The sequence below is a fragment of the Corythoichthys intestinalis genome, chromosome 4 (assembly GCF_030265065.1).
Source record: "Corythoichthys intestinalis isolate RoL2023-P3 chromosome 4, ASM3026506v1, whole genome shotgun sequence".
In the NCBI taxonomy this organism is placed as follows: domain Eukaryota; kingdom Metazoa; phylum Chordata; class Actinopteri; order Syngnathiformes; family Syngnathidae; genus Corythoichthys; species Corythoichthys intestinalis.
The window spans coordinates 50,985,987-51,001,969 of NC_080398.1; the positions used below are offsets into that span (position 1 = coordinate 50,985,987).

Consider the following 15,983-nt stretch of genomic DNA (forward strand, 5'->3'; position numbering starts at 1 on the left):
CTTCCCACGATATTTCTAGTTGTTGAGAGAGGGATAGTAAGGCTTTAGTCAATTAAAAAAAGCTCCAAAGGCTGCCAAAATTCACTCTACTCATTTTACGCTACTAATTAGCTCTATATTTGGTAAAACGGCGCCAATATAGATTGAACGTGACAATGCGTGAGTGGGTCGTGCAGCGCATGCATTAATTGCGTTAAATATTTTAACGTGATTAATTTTTTTTTTTTTTTTTTTTTTTTATTTACCGCCGGTAACGCGATAAATTTGATAGCCCTACTTTAAGCAAAAACTAAAGACTCTGGATGAGTGTAAGACATTTTGTCCGTAACGTTAAATACAATTAGAAAACAATTTAATTAAAATATATATATATATTAAAAAAAAGGCATGTCCGATATTTTTTTGCCGATTCCGATACTTTGAAAATTACGTGATCGGACCCGATCGATCGGGACATCTTTAATCCTAAACCCCCCCAAAAAAATCGCAGCAATAGTTTTTTACAATATCACTCAGGCCTAATATAGTGTATGAAATCCTGACATGCAGCAAAAGTAGAAACTGAGAAAAATCATTTTCATTTGAATTTATTTTTTTTTAGCAGTGTATCCCACTCAGTAACATTTACACAGCAGTCTGTAATTTAAAGCATAAGGCCACAACATACCCTTATCAAATCAAACAATTAGGAAAAAGTACCACATCTAGAAGTGCAAATTCAAAATAATATTTTAATACTTTCATACTGCTGTATGTTCACATGAAAAAAAGCTGATGCAACTAAACAATGACATGTTTAAATCTGGTCTTATTTTGTGGTCCTTACTCTTTCAGCAGCCCGATCAAGCCGAAGAAATGTGTGTGGTAGGTAAACACCTGTGGCCACTCAGTTCTGTTGTACACGTTATATGTATTTGTATGTATTTATGTAAGGCTCATCAATAAATACTCCTACTAATGTGCCCATATTACAGTACAAATTCAAGTTATATTTCTGGTACGTAGAGCTGTGTTCTAAATATTCTCCGTTACATGGGACAGTTGGTGTTGCAGGGATCCCCTGACTTAAAAAGCTGATAGACACCAACCAGTGGAAACATGGAAAGGGCACCTATCATGGAGCCCAACTGGACCACCGCCCCGCACCAAACAAGGGCGCTATGGCCCTCATCCCGTAGAATTATTCCAATTATTACCTTTACGTAGGACAAGGAGAGAATAAATAGGACCCAAACCAGCACCTAAAGGACACAACATGCAAAATAATTAATGTCATTTGAGTTTTATAGTTTGGTTGCCCTCATAAATAAACATTAAAACGCTGCATGGACCATGCGTTTGTCTGTATTTCCATCATTTATTGTCTTTTTTCCACAAACAAAAAGCACAACGAAAAACGACATATCCCGGGAGCCATTGTGAGATCACAAAGGAAGGACGTCATCAGAAAAATTTTAATATATTGTCTAACGAGAGGGAAGAGAGGTAGCTGGCGATGGCCGGTTGGATTGAGCGAGCGACTTTGTGAAACGTGCGAAATGAATCGAAAACTAAATTTAACGCAAGCAATTGCGTTACTTCATCAACTCAAAGAAGAGTATGAGCCAGATTTGTCGTCGTTTTCTTCGGTTGAGTCGGTGATTGAGAAGTGTGACAGCGGTGCGCAAAGGGCGGAAGGAGGAGGACACCCCCTGAAAGTGTGGGCTGTGTGACGTATCCCTGTCTTGTTCCTGAACGAAATCGAGTGGCATGCTTGAAGAAATTGAACTGAACTGGTTTATTGTAAATATTTTTTTAAAACTTTTTTTCAATGTTATATTTTTTTCACAATCAATCTTTTCAATTTGTATATGGATGTGTGTGTTCGAGAAACTTGATTGTATGAATATATTTTTGATAAGGTGATGGGTGCAATACTTAACCTCACAAAAAGATTCTCCAAACCCTTTCTGTGTTTTATATATATATATATATATATATATATATATATATACAGTATATATATATATATATATATATATATATATATATATTAGAGCTGAAACGAATACTCGAGCAACTCGACTTTAAAAACTGATCCGAGTAATTTTATTCACCTCGAGGAATCGTTTAATTTTGCCAGCTCTAAGCATCACATTTTGCCCGGACTACTTTTAATGCGGGACAACGCGCTGACATCACGTGCGTAGAGGAAGAATTAAAAAAAAAAAAAAAACTTACTGCAGCCGACAGCCGTTACAAACTGCGCCGACGTTGCTAAAAACAGCCCGCATGGTGCTACCGTGGTAGCAAGTAGCGTCTGATGCGTGTCATAGATATCACATGTACGTAGAACTAGATGCGAAATGACCGACTCGGCGGCGTTAATAAAACAGCCGCCATCTTAAAGCAGTACACTTCTCAGCGCTCATAAATAAGATTAACGTTACTGTGACTCGCTCACGTAACGTTATCCCTGCGGAGGGCTAGGTTTCTATTCATTATGACCACTGTCGATGCATGGCTAACTCTTACATACAGGCTTTATTTAATCTGTGAAAACAGCGCTGTAGAGTGATTAGGGTGTAAAATAAAAAACTTAATCATGCTTAATGTCAATTTTAGTTCAGTAGTCATTGCTGGATAAAACACCAAGTAGCACTGGTGCCTAATGTGCTCCAATACAGCACAGCATTTATTTTGAACACTGCAAAAACTCAAAATCCGATCAGGACTTAGTTTAGACCAACTTAAAACTTAACTAGAACTTATAGCTTGACACAAGAGGAAATTCAATTGAAACATGTGGGAAAAACACCTAACTTTTAAGTGATTGTGTTATCAAGCGTAATGACATTTTTAGGTAAGAAATATATATATTTTTTATAAGATTTGAAAGTTTTTTTAAGTGAAAGCAGTGAATTAGTCTTTTTTTTAAGTCACATTTGAGATGAAATTAAGTTGTTGGCGGTTTTCAACAATGTACATCGAAAATAAAGACATTGATTGACTGAAAATGGTTCAATATGAGATGAAATGTCTTGTTTTCTCATCTATATTTATAATTGCTCTTTACCTAAAAAAAAATGTTTTATCCGATTACTCGATTAATCGATAGAATTTTCAGTCGATTACAAAAATATTCGATAGCTGGTCTACTGTACATAACCTATTTTGACCATGGTATGTAGAAAGGACAAAGACGCCTATGACCATATCTGCTGTTTCTGTTAAATTCTCAAATATAAAACTATTCAGTCTTTTTTGTTGAATATATATCCTAACAAGTTGAATAAAAATGATCAAACTTCAAAACGGTTCGTTGAGCATGTTTAGTTGTCAATGGGACATCAATATTACACATTTTGACAAAATATTTTGAGACTTTGTTTTTTTGTTTGTCTTTTTGAGTCCAAAATGTTGATAATAATTGGTAAGTAAAAAAAAAAAAATACAACAGTTGGACAAGAGGGTTATGGTGTCCTGAAAAAAGGGAACCAACCGGCCATTGTGAAAATTTTTTGCTTTCAAATATAAAAGCAACATCAAAGGCATGCAAAATCGGACAAAATAGGCCCAGGCATTAAAGGGTTAATAAAATATCGGTCACATTGTGCTATTATATATATCGCACAGGACTAGGTGTAATGTTCTTGCGTGGCAAGTTTTAATGAAAAGAGAAAGTTAAGATATTTAAAATAAGCTTACTATTACAACAGTTCCGGATGTACTGTGGACTAGCAAAGGACAAGGACTAAAAGCAGCCATTGCCATGATGTAGGCTCCAAATCCAGTGCCAAACACAGTCAGAAGACACATGAAGATGAGTGACCTGAAAGCAAATAATACATTTAATTAATTAAAGACTATTCATTAAATATTAGCATTGAGTATACAAGTACATAATATGGTTTTTAGCCTTAGCGATGGTACATGGTATTAACCACAGAAATATTTAGCCTTTGATCAGCTTTTGTTTGAGGATTTGTAGAATGCTCAATTAGTCATGCATACCTGATCGGCATAAACATGGCAATGAAACAGGCGAGTGGGTTGGCGACAGCTGCCATTGTGGCTGCAAGATGATAGGCCTGGTTCCCATAAGGCAGACAGGAGTAAGACTGCACTGCTGGCAGCACTCCATTGGTTAGAGCATTCGCCCAGGCGAGTACAACAAAAATGAAAGCCACCTCAGCGTTACTATATGTGCCCCTGCCAAAGGAGCTGCGAGGTTCCCTCCTTGCAGACCCGAAGGGATTTAACATTGGCTTTTGCTCAGGTGTTTGGGGGTGCAGAGAGAAAGCTTGCTCTCTCTTTCCTGGCGTCAGTTCGTCCCTGAAATACAGGTCGTCTTTCTTCTCCCGAGCTACAGCGGGGTGATGGTTGAGCAGGGTAAAGGCAGTTAGGCAAATAACCATCATTGCACTGAGGAATAAGAAGAATGCCTGAGCGGAGAATTTTGCTGGTTGATAGATTGCTTGCAGCCCTCCAGTGTCAATAGTGGAATTCTCAAGTGTTTTGTTCATAGAAACTGTCAAAGTGGTATTATGACACCTGACTACACCAACACCTTGAATCAGAGCCACGAGTGCAGGCACCAGACCACTGAGGCCTTCACCTACAAAGTAGCTGGTGAGGTACTGGGGGCACAGACGCATCATGAATGGCAGAAAGGTGACAGAGGAGGTACAGTCCACCACAGAGAGCAAGAAGCATAATATCAAAAGGGGCACACTGTGTAGGCTGCCAGCTATTGTCACTGTGTGCTTCCAGAGGAAAGCCAACAAGAATGTGGCAACAATCCCCAACACAGCAATGCAGTAGACAACCGGTCTCTCGTCCAACACTCCTGGACGAAAATGATGCATCAATGTGATGACTAGGGGGCCAATATTGGCCATCTGGATGAGTACTGTGAGGTAGGATGGCAGGGACCAGTGCTCAGGGATCTGTGGTACGATTAGCGGGAGCTCCACCCACATTCCATTGATTGCCACCCAGGAGCCCATGCCAAACAAACAGGCCAGCACGTGAGTCAGCAGTGACATGATGACAGTGTTGAGGAAGTAAATGAGGAAAAGAAGATTTGTTCAATCTGAAACACAAGTAGAAAAGCAAGTTTGATCAGATAGTTTAGAAAAAAAGCCCACAACCTTGCAAAACTTGTTTTCATTTAAGTATAAAGACAACGACTGTAGGATTCTATTCATTTGCATGAAAAAAATGTATACAGCATCTGATTTTTTCATTTTATGGCATTTGGGAAATGTGTAAAATAGGAATGAAATAACTTCAATAACTCAGGATTTAAAACCATCTATTAATACTGCAATACCACAATTAGGCGATTAGACGTGGGACAAAATGTCGCAATAGTGATGCAGAAGAGTGCTTAACTTTCGTAATTACTATGGATGTGCCCGATCTGATCACATGATCGGAAATCGGGCCGATCGGGACATTTTTCAGAGGATCGGAATCAGGTGACAACGATAGGTTTATTAATTAATATATGTATATATCAGGCATGAAAATGGGTCAGGGGTTAAAAAGGTGAGAATGGTGTGGCGGAAATATGTTCCACTACACTGTACAACTAGGGCTGTCCCAGACGACAAATTTTCTCCCGATTAGTCAACTGACTATTTTTACGATTAGTCGACTAATCTAATAATCCCCCCCCGTCTTTTTTTTTTTTTTTTTTAAACTAATTTAGCTATGAAATTTTTGATGACGCTTACGATTTCACAAAAACATTTTGGAACACATAAATTCTTTATTATAGAACAAATAACACATAAATAACAACAATAAATCACAAATAAACAATGAGGTCAAATGCTGATAGCATTAACTCGTGCAAAAGAATGGAATGTAAACAGATTTAGAACACTGACTTTGCCTTTCCGACATGATTCAAAACAATTGTTAAAAAAAATATATCTAGCATTAAAATTATAGTATACTACTATATATAATAGAGTATAATTATTCATTGCCAATCAGATTTTTCATAAAGGGTGTCATTTTAAAGCTATTCTTAGTGAAGAATCTGAATTCTGAAGTATGTGGGATTATCTCCAGAAATTGTTGTTTATATGACGAACATGAAGTGCTTTTATTTTGAAATGTTCACCAGAAGTACATTCGCTAAACCACTAACCGTAAGCTTTACACTCCTCCAAAAAGCTCTTTTAGTCATTGCATGTGGTGTCAGTAATCTTTTTTTGTTGTTGTTTGTTTGCAAATGCTGTTAACCAGCGATTTTTCATTTTTGAAGTGTCACCTTTTAACCGCAAGTTTGCATTTTGGAGAAAACTGCCAATGTTTTATAGCAGGCTAAAGTAGGTCGTCTTTTTTCACCATTAGCCTCAATATAGCAATGCTAACGTTTACAGTGTTTAATATATATGTGTTTCCTTATTTTGTATATCTGAACTTTAATTCTACGGCGTGTTGGTGACCAATAAACTTCTGTTAAAGGAAGTGGAGTCTCATGTGCCATCAACATGCAGGCACAAATGTGTGCATGCGCCCGCGCGACGATTAAACATAGCTGTGAAAATTACCACCCTCATTTTTATTTACAGCGCGATAAATGGACTCATTGCATATCGCAACTGGCTTAGCTGGACTTACGATCTGGCAGCTTGTAATTGTCTCCTGTCGTCGTCCAAAATTACAACCAGGTGACGGCGCTTTAGGTCGATGTGCAGCCAAGCTTGGCATTAATAGGACAGGACACAACACTTTGATTCGTTGAATAATAATAAGTCAAAGTTTTGGCCACTCTGGTGCGTTTTTTTTGGCTTTGTGTTGCTTTCCCTGCTTGCATACAAAGAGTCCGACATTACAAAAATCTCCCGAACCCCCCCCCAAAAAACAAAAAAAACATTTTCTCCTCGGATCTACCAAAACGGCGAGTTTCGCCGAAAGGTGACAGATTTTCAAGCCTGATATATGTATATACATTTTATTTTTCAAGGGCTAAAATTTAACAAAATAAATAAAATGACAATGCCAAAAGAAACATAAATATATATGTTTTATATTCTGCTACACTCCCAGAAAAAGTAGAAGAGGAAGTACTCTAAAAAGTAAAGTACTGCTACAGGTTTGGAACTTTTTTTTTAAATAAAAGAACTCAAAACTTTTTCTTCTGCATTGGGTCGGGACTTGTTATTCAGGTGATGTTTTGACTCGGACACAAAAATATGCAATCGGAACATCCCTTGTAATTATCACCGATTACAGTCAGATTTGGTTCAGATTTTGGTTCAGGAAGCAAGTTTTTCCACATAGAGTCGAGATATGTTTTGTTTTATTTACCTACTTGGGTTGTTTTTGTGTAAGGTGTTACAATTTACTTGACTTGAATCAATTGACTGTGGTCAATTGGCAAAAAATAAAATAAAAAATAAAATACAACAACAACCCAATGCAAAATATACTCTTATGTTTGTTTTATCAATAAAATAGTAAACCACTGGCCAAACTAAACAACTAGTCGTTGCCAAATCGAGACTTGCTCAATTGACCTTGTTCTCCACTGGTGAAGGATGCCATGAACTTTCACACACTAACAGTGCTCCCATAAAAAGCTCAATGTGGATGCAAATATTTGTGAACGCCCAAAGACACAGCAAGGTAATACACAATATTAATATTTCCTCTATAAAGTTCTACTCACACTTATGAAAATGTAGAATCAAAGGCAATGCTTTGATGAAGACCTGTATTTGTCAAAAAACGACGTGATATTACAGGTGACTAAGCATATTCCGATATCATCATCCATCTGCATAGTAAGAAACAGCGACCTAAACGACCTTTGAAATACAAATATTTGTTGACATGACAAACTGTGAACTTGAGTACTCTACAGTCTACACCACCTCGAAAAATCATCTATCCTCTTACCGTGCGGTCACATGGACCTCTCCTCTCCCGACATACAAATCCAAACACACTATAGTGACTTTGCTATGTTACATCATTCCAAAACGTTCGCGCGTGTGTGTGCCTGCGTACGAGCGCGCGTGAGCGTGGGCTTTTATTTGGCGTGTAAGCGTGGCTTGCCGGCTTTTATTATACTTCCGGCCAGTGCCAGTTGACTCAACCGAGAGGTGCGCATGCGTACACGACCTCTGTCCCAACCGCCTTCTGAGAGGTGGACAGAACATAAGCGTTTCAGTGGTGCGTCACCCAGATTGCCATATTAGATGTGGCACATCCGACTACAATCTTATGAAAGTAAATGGACTCAATACCAGCTAATTTAAGTTTCTATTTAGTACTGATACATTTTTGTTGTTGTTTTTCCCAATATTTTCAAATGGATGGGGCAATGTACGTAAATTTCGAATTTTTAAATATGAAATTGCTTTTACAAAGATACATATAGTACAAGAATTGACATTTTTTAGTCCATTATAGTTAAAATACAAACCAGTCATTGAGCACCAACTTTTTTGTCTTGTTCATCCACCTAACCCAGGACAACAACATTTTTGAGAGTTGCAACGCTTAATAAAGGAACATTTTGACTTTGGGTTCTCAGGTGAATAAAGAAATTGCATTTTCTTTTTTACTAAGGTAGCCTATATTTTATATTTTCAGTCTCAACAGAATGACTTTGAAACGGACTGATAAGAACAGAAAGGGGAAACATGTATATTAACGTGCATTTTATTTTTTATTGGAACACTTAGTTTGATACATGGGCTGCGTTTCAATCGCGGTTTGAATGAGCCCTCGCTCACATGCCCTAGCCACCGCCCCCCGGGGAACTTGGTGAGATGGACCCTCAGAGGGCTCAGTGATAGAGTGAAAAACGATGGTCACGCCGAAGCTCCCTATATCCCACAATGCATTGCAGTAGTACACGGAAAATATGTCCATGCGGTGGTGATAATGAAGCTCAAATACCGTTGGCCGCTGTCTATTTACCACCAAAGAAGAAGAAACTGAATGGAGGAACCAGCACGGTGTTTGAATGTGATACCAAACTGCCTTTGGAATTGTAAAATTTATCATTGTTGTTAATAAATAAAAATAAGAAAAGAAAAAAAAAATAGACTGTATGTGGCAGTTATGGCAGGACGTATGGAATCACAGGAGTGCAAAAAAATAAAATAAATAAATAGATAAATAAACATTAAAGAGAAATAAATGAATTAATAAAGACTAACGATACTTTTTTATTGACTTTCACTGTGTCGGTAAGAAAAGGAAAAAATGACAATTTTTGTCATTGATGTTTCTATTTCGCTTGCCTTTTCTATTTTGCTTTTAACGAAAGGAATAGTCTGTCAATCAAATGGCGTTGGGAGGGACTGAACTTAAACTTCAAATAGGTTAAATGTATTTGTACAACAAATCTGTTTACAGATTGTAAGGTATAGACAAATAAATAAATAAATAATGAAATGCCCAAATAAAATTTGATCCAAAACTTATAATTCTGATAATTCACAGAATACTTCTCTGGCTTATTGACATGAGTCGCAGTATATTTTATGCGATGTGGAATAATGGTGCCACCAGGGGGTGGCGAGGCCTGGCCACGGCTCCCCCCATTGAATTTGTTGGCTACCCCACTAGTCACCCCACTCGCCAGTATAATGTCAGATTGTAGTAGCTGCGGAACTCAAAATTTTGACTGGACTATTATGGACTATGGACATTAACACAATATAATAGTATACAATAAACAATATAACACCATCAACAAAAGTAAATCAGAAGGTGTGTTTTGAAGTCTTTCTGACAATTTTCTACTGGCCTGTTTAATACTACAACATAGTAAAAACCTGAAATTATGGCTTTTATTTTTTGGTGTGCCACCCCAAGGTTTTAAGTGGCCCCATTTGGCCACCCCTATGAAAAATTTCTGGAGGCGCTACTGATTTGAAATAGGCAGTATAGCGCTACTCCAACACCTTGTGGTTGTTCCATGATTTTCTTGCCTGTGAGTGAACGAGGGCAGGTGTGTTCCATTTACGTCTTTCGCTCCCCCTCCGCCCACTTTCCCTCCACCCTCCAAGTGGCCTCAGTGTGACGTCATAGCAAGTGCTCATGGCAAGTGAGCGAGGGCAACTCAAACCGTGATTGGAACGCAGCCATGTTCTCCCTGTATTTATGTTGGTTTTTCTTGGTTGTCTCCAAAATGATATTATAAAAGCCAAATACCAGTACAATAAAAAATTATTGTTCAGTCTTACAAGTTTTGATATCAGCTTTGGTGGTTCTAGGATTTTTCTGAAACGGTTCAAAAAAAGGGCCACATGTAACCTAGCCTGGAACTCCAGACTCACCGCTGTTCCAGCGATACAGTCTGGCGACCGTCCCGCGGATCATATTCCCAGGGCGGAGCAAGTCACAACTAACAGACCAATCAGTGACGGGCGGACGTAACGTTGGTAAAGCAACAAGAAACTCCAGCGCGAGCGGAGACCATAGAAGTTTATTCAACATGGCTAGCGCAAAACAGACTGTTATCAATGACTTGTGTCGATGAGGTTTTGGTCATTTAAAACTGAATTTACCGCGGATTGGAACATATTCTCGGCTCTCCTGTTCGCCATCTGTGTTGTTGTGGGGACGACTTCTGACGCGCAAGAGTAGGAGCAGGGTCCCAGACTATTCTCACAGTGTTTGAAAAATACAGGGAGAACAGTCTGGCCGTGCCAGGCAACATGTAACCCTCAGGGGCCAAATGTCGCTGCCATCTTTGTTCAGTGTTTGTTTCTGTCAACAATAAAAAACCTAAAAATATCTTTGCTTGACACTGTCAAGCAGCGATGAACCAGTAAAGTTTGTAACAATTCGATTTAATCATACTGTGTGCAAGTAAGGATAAAGTGATCCCTTGTTTTTGCGCGGTTAACGGGAGACCACCCTCGCGCGGCAGGCGGAGATTATTTGCATCCACCCCTAAAACTGCCACTGGATATCAGGCTTGGCGTATAAAATGGGTTTCATCTCCAGGCACTAAACAACCTGTCACTTCGTGTTACCACATCCAATATGATACTGACATTTACGTATGCTTAAACTTTCACAAGGCAGCGTCTATGTTTGCAACATCTCATAGAAAGCATGTCTTTGGAGCAAAGGCAAGGGCGCTTCCATTTGTGCCCGCTATAGAACAAAATGGAAAATATTACTCTGATGAGGCTTTTTTGTTTTTTGGTGTCCGCATCTGAACTCTACATTAAATGTTTACTCTGCCATTAAGCGTGCAACTTCATTTGTTGGTCCTGTCATGAGTTAATCAAAATAACAATATACTTCATAATATACTTCAATCATCAATGCTAGAAAAGTTAAGCAAAATGCTTTATCTGAGTTCAAGTAAATACTTTATAGTACTTTCACATAATTGAGTATATTCATCATTTACCTCTTGGTATACCTTAAACATCAATTTACAATACCAATATTGGTTTTGTGGAAACAAAAAAAAAAATATATATATATATATATATATATATATATATATATATATATACATACATACATATTGTAAGTATTCAATATTTTTTTGTTTTCATTCTAAATGAGATCAAATAAGACCTACCTGCACGTGGAAATAAAAATGATGAGCCAGCTGGTGTGGGAGATTTTACACCCAAGGAAAAAGAAATGCGCTGCACAGTAAATCAGTAGTGGCCTTTTGATGCTCCAATGGCATTTGCATTGTTCACTTTGACTCTGTAGTTAAACTAGTCTGGATCTCTATGAGGTTGTCATGTGACTACTGAAGGCTGAGCCAGGGGTACAGCCTGGGAAGAAAAGTCTGAAGAAATGTTCAGCCGAAGGAAGGGAACAAGGTTAGAGGGAGGTTTTAACAAAAGACAAGAAACACACAAAAAAAAGAGGGATGGACAAAAAAGAAACGCAGTGTCAGAGAGAATGTAATAAAATTCAATTATTAAGACTTTACATGTAGCATAAATAATTGTATAAGTACATATGTGCTAAAAGGTATATACAGTATGTATATACCTATTATATGTATATTACCTATTATTATGTATATACCTATGTATTTATCTCCATACATGATATGATATCATGTCTTCTTTGAAGATTAAATTGCACTCCCAAACTATCAAAAGATTGGGATCACCCAGGGAATTTTGTGTTTTCCATGAAAGGTCACAACCTTGTCCATGTCTTGAATATATTGTCTTTTAGTTTTGCAACTCATTTGCTTTAAAACAAATTGTGAATTTTTAGCTTTCATTTAAAGCACAAAATTGTATGGGTCCCCCCCAAATTGTAAATGTACATGTAATAGTATTGAACCGTTTCGGTTCGTGGTGGTCGGTTCGGAACGCACGCGTACCGAACGAGTTTCTGACGTAATATCACCCTTACTTTTTGAGGCTGTGAGTCAATCGGGTTACAGTTTCTTTGTGTAGATTATATTTACTCCGTCTTCTCTACTATAATGAGGACCAACACGGTAGGACAGTAGGCTATAACCCAGAAACGTCAACGGCGCGACAACATGGCCGCTGCGAGAACGCAGTGAAAAGCAGGCGTTAGAGTCAATCAGCTAATGCACAACAGTCGCAGCCGCGTGTTAGCTGCGTCCCAGAAGCGGCTCAACGCGACGCACGCGAAAAGAACGGCAGAGTTTATTATTTGACGCGAGACGTGGCCCTCCTGCGTCAATACTACCACCGGTAGCTAGGATCGGGCCAGGAGTCACTCGTGTAAAAATACGCTGGATCCGGTCAATTTTCAACTAATATGCAATCATAACCTACTTTCTGAGTCCATCAAATCTCTTGAGTGGTAGATTGGGGCACAGTTGACTTGTCTTTTACTGCTGCTTTCTCTGCTATAATAATAACCAACACGGCCCCGTGTTCAATACAAAACCCTCCTACCACAACAAAACAAGTAGGAACTAATATTCACATAGGAACTAAAGTTATACAACATAAAATATACAATATAAATGCCGGTTCCGGAGACAGATGGAGTAGCTGCACGGCGCGTGCTCGCCGGTTAATTTATCGTTTTATCAACAACATCGCCCAACTTAAATCACTCGTCTATTTGGTTGATAACGCTCTAAAGGTAAAACCAATTCTCCTCATGGCTTCTAAAGGCAGTAAGTCGAGCAAGAAAGAAGAAGCTAACCCTAGCTTAACACTTGATGCGATCTCGACGCTACTCGAAAACCACCGCGAGGAAATCGCCGCTGAGTTCAAAAGTTCTTTCAGTCAACTGGACTCAAAGCTGGACACGCTGAGACAGACTGTGGATGACCACGACCAGCGTGTGTCCTCATTGGAACTCGCCGCGGACGACCTGAGCCAACGAGTTAGCGACCTGGAGGAAAGGTGCGTCGCGCTGACCATCGACAACGCCAAGTTAAAAGCCAAAGTGACTGACTTGGAGGGACGAAGCCGCAGGCAAAACATCGGTATTCTGGGGATCCCTGAATCCACCGAGAGCGGCCGACCCTCCGAGTTCTTCGCGGACCTGCTGATGGAGGTTTTCGGCTCCGAGACGCTGCCTTCCAAGCCGGACATCGGCAGAGCCCACCGAACCCTGGCGGCTAAACCGGCTCCAGGACAGCGGCCGCGACCGGTAATCGTACGCCTCCACCACTACCAGACCAAGGACCTACTCATCAGGGAGTCGCGTCGGAGAGGGATGCTCAACTATCGCGGCCACACGATCCGAGTGGTGGAGGATGACAGTCCCGAGGTGGCCAGCAAGCGCGTGGAATACCGAGACGTCATGGCCGAGCTGTACAAGCGGGGTCTGAAACCGCGCTGCTATAGACCCTACCCACCGACGTCACAAAATCACGTGCTCGCTGTATGGTTCCGCCCCCTTGTCCGTCATTTTGTGTCTGTAATATCAATGGTCTCAATTGATCGAGCAATTTATAATGCATTTCATGGAAAACCCGGTGCTTTCGGATGCCGTAAACTCACTTGATGCGTTGCATAAAAGGCGTTATGTGGAAAAGCTTCAGTTTATCCATTCGCCAGATCCATATTTGATGCCTAAATCGATGTTTTTCGACCCGCTGTCTCCGCTGTATTTGCCTGACATCTGCTAGCTACCCTGATATGTACAACTATCTTGTCCACACAAAATCAGCCTATTCTCACGAAAGTTTGAAAAACTTTAAGAGCTTGGAGGCTTATAAATACTTCGTTGCTGGTTGGGTGAAACAGGTCCTCGTCCACGAAAATTCGGCAGGAATCTATCTTGTGCTTGGAAAGGTGAGTTACGAAATTTTCAATTCAAAATCTTTTGTCATTGCTAACATCCACTGTCAAGTCTAATGTATTTCATGTCGTTTGTCAATGGAGTTAGGGCTTTTAATGTTCATATGGTTTAGCGATAGCACTCTCACTACATACATACGTGTATGTTGTCGGCGATTAGCCTAGCAATGATCTTAATTGTGGTTGTCAGCCCAAAACCCTCTAAATATATATTAAATGCATCTTACCAGATATAAAATGACTACTACATAATCTGTGGTAATCGTTTGGAGCCCAGTTTTCTCGTCGAATTGCAGCAGCCCATCTCGCTCTCTTCTCTCCGGGTCTCTCGGAATCCGGTAGAACTTCAAGTCTCTCCGTCTTCTCCGTCTATCTTCTCTGTTATTGCAACCGACCGCCACACACGCCTTCACCATTTTGATTATTAATGTTAACGAGCAGAAAAACACGTCGTAAATAGGAGGAATGTACGTAGCCGTAACAGGTAAACATGATGTGTTGACGGACAATTGGGCGGCACCAGTCAGGAGGAAGGAGTTGTGACGTCACGTGGGTAGGGTCTATACCAGTGGTCTCAAACCGGTCCTCAAAGGGCCGCAGGGGGTACTGGATTTCATTCCAACCAAACGAGACAAATACCTTTTCACCAATCTGGTTTCTTACAAGTGTAATCAGTTGATTGCAATCAGGTGCTGCTTATGTTAGTAGAAACCTCATTGGTTGAACTGTTTGTGCTGGATCTGTTGGAACAAAAACCAGGACCCACTGCGGCCCTTTGTGGAGTCGGTTTGAGACCGCTGGTCTATACCCAGCCCGGCTGCGGTTCACGCTGGCCAGGGGAGTCAAGAAATGGATTAGCTCAGTGGAAGAGGCACAGAAGTACATCGACACCCTTCCCAAATTACGTTCATAACTTCATAACACACTTTCAACCTGACTGGATGAGAGGTAAATCTGCCGTAGTTCCAGATGGCCACGGAGTACCGACATGCTGGTTCGTTTACAAATTTACTGTAATTAGCTACCTTATTACAGCAGCGCGACTGAGCCATGCAGAACACGCTAGGAACGCGCTTATCGTAACTGCTCTATTAAAAAAAATAAATAAATTGTTTAAAGGGAAAGAAAAAGGGAAAGAAAGAGAAGAGGAAAACAAATAATAATAATAATCTAATCTGTGTGTGTGCGTACGTGCGCCATACATATGTTTTTTTCCTTTGTATGTTTATAGTCTGAGTGACAGTTATAGTGGAGCCAGCACATTTGAAACTTTAAGACTACTGACATGTCAGTATGCACTGCTTTATACTCAACCCTTTTTTTTTTTACTGGTCCCGAATTCAACTCGATTGAATCAAATTTAAATAGAATCTGACAAGTCTTTCAGGACTGATCTTTGTTTCAATGTTGTCTATGGGGATGTTTGACTTTTACTATTATAATGCTCGATAGCGGAGGAGCAGCTTAGTTGAGACAGGAAGATTTAGTTAGATGTTTGGGTTTAAGAGCTTGCTGCTTTTCTTTTTGGCAGCTTTCTTGGGAGGGGTGGGGGGGTGATCACTGCCAACAGCTGGGGAATCAAATGTACACGTATATATCTATTTTTCTTTGACCGGCCATTTAGTTGATTTCACATTCTTCACTTTCTCTAAATGCTTGTGGATAGTTGTGTGAATTTTGTCAGTTGGAATGTCAGTGGCTTGAACCACCCAGTGAAGAGGAGAAAGATTTTTTCACATT

General features: G+C 39.8%; 1 protein-coding gene across 3 annotated transcripts; it reads right to left on the bottom strand.

The window, feature by feature from the left end:
* Positions 1–333: 333 nt before the first annotated feature.
* slc52a3-2b (solute carrier family 52 member 3-2b) lies at positions 334–8,082 on the bottom strand. Of its 3 annotated transcripts, none has more exons than XM_057834402.1 (4): positions 7,670–7,869; positions 3,994–5,074; positions 3,688–3,811; positions 335–1,241 (listed from the first exon to the last, which is right to left on the bottom strand). In XM_057834402.1, exons 2-4 carry the CDS (start codon positions 5,025–5,027, stop codon positions 1,029–1,031), a joined length of 1,371 nt encoding a protein of 456 aa, XP_057690385.1. In that variant the 5' UTR covers positions 5,028–5,074; positions 7,670–7,869; the 3' UTR covers positions 335–1,028. The 3 variants fall into 3 exon arrangements, with proteins under 3 accessions (XP_057690386.1, XP_057690385.1, XP_057690384.1); XM_057834401.1 differs by lacking the exon at positions 7,670–7,869 and adding an exon at positions 7,900–8,082 and having other exon boundaries at positions 336–1,241; XM_057834403.1 differs by lacking the exon at positions 7,670–7,869 and having other exon boundaries at positions 334–1,241; positions 3,994–5,068.
* Between the last annotated feature and the right edge of the window lie 7,901 nt (positions 8,083–15,983).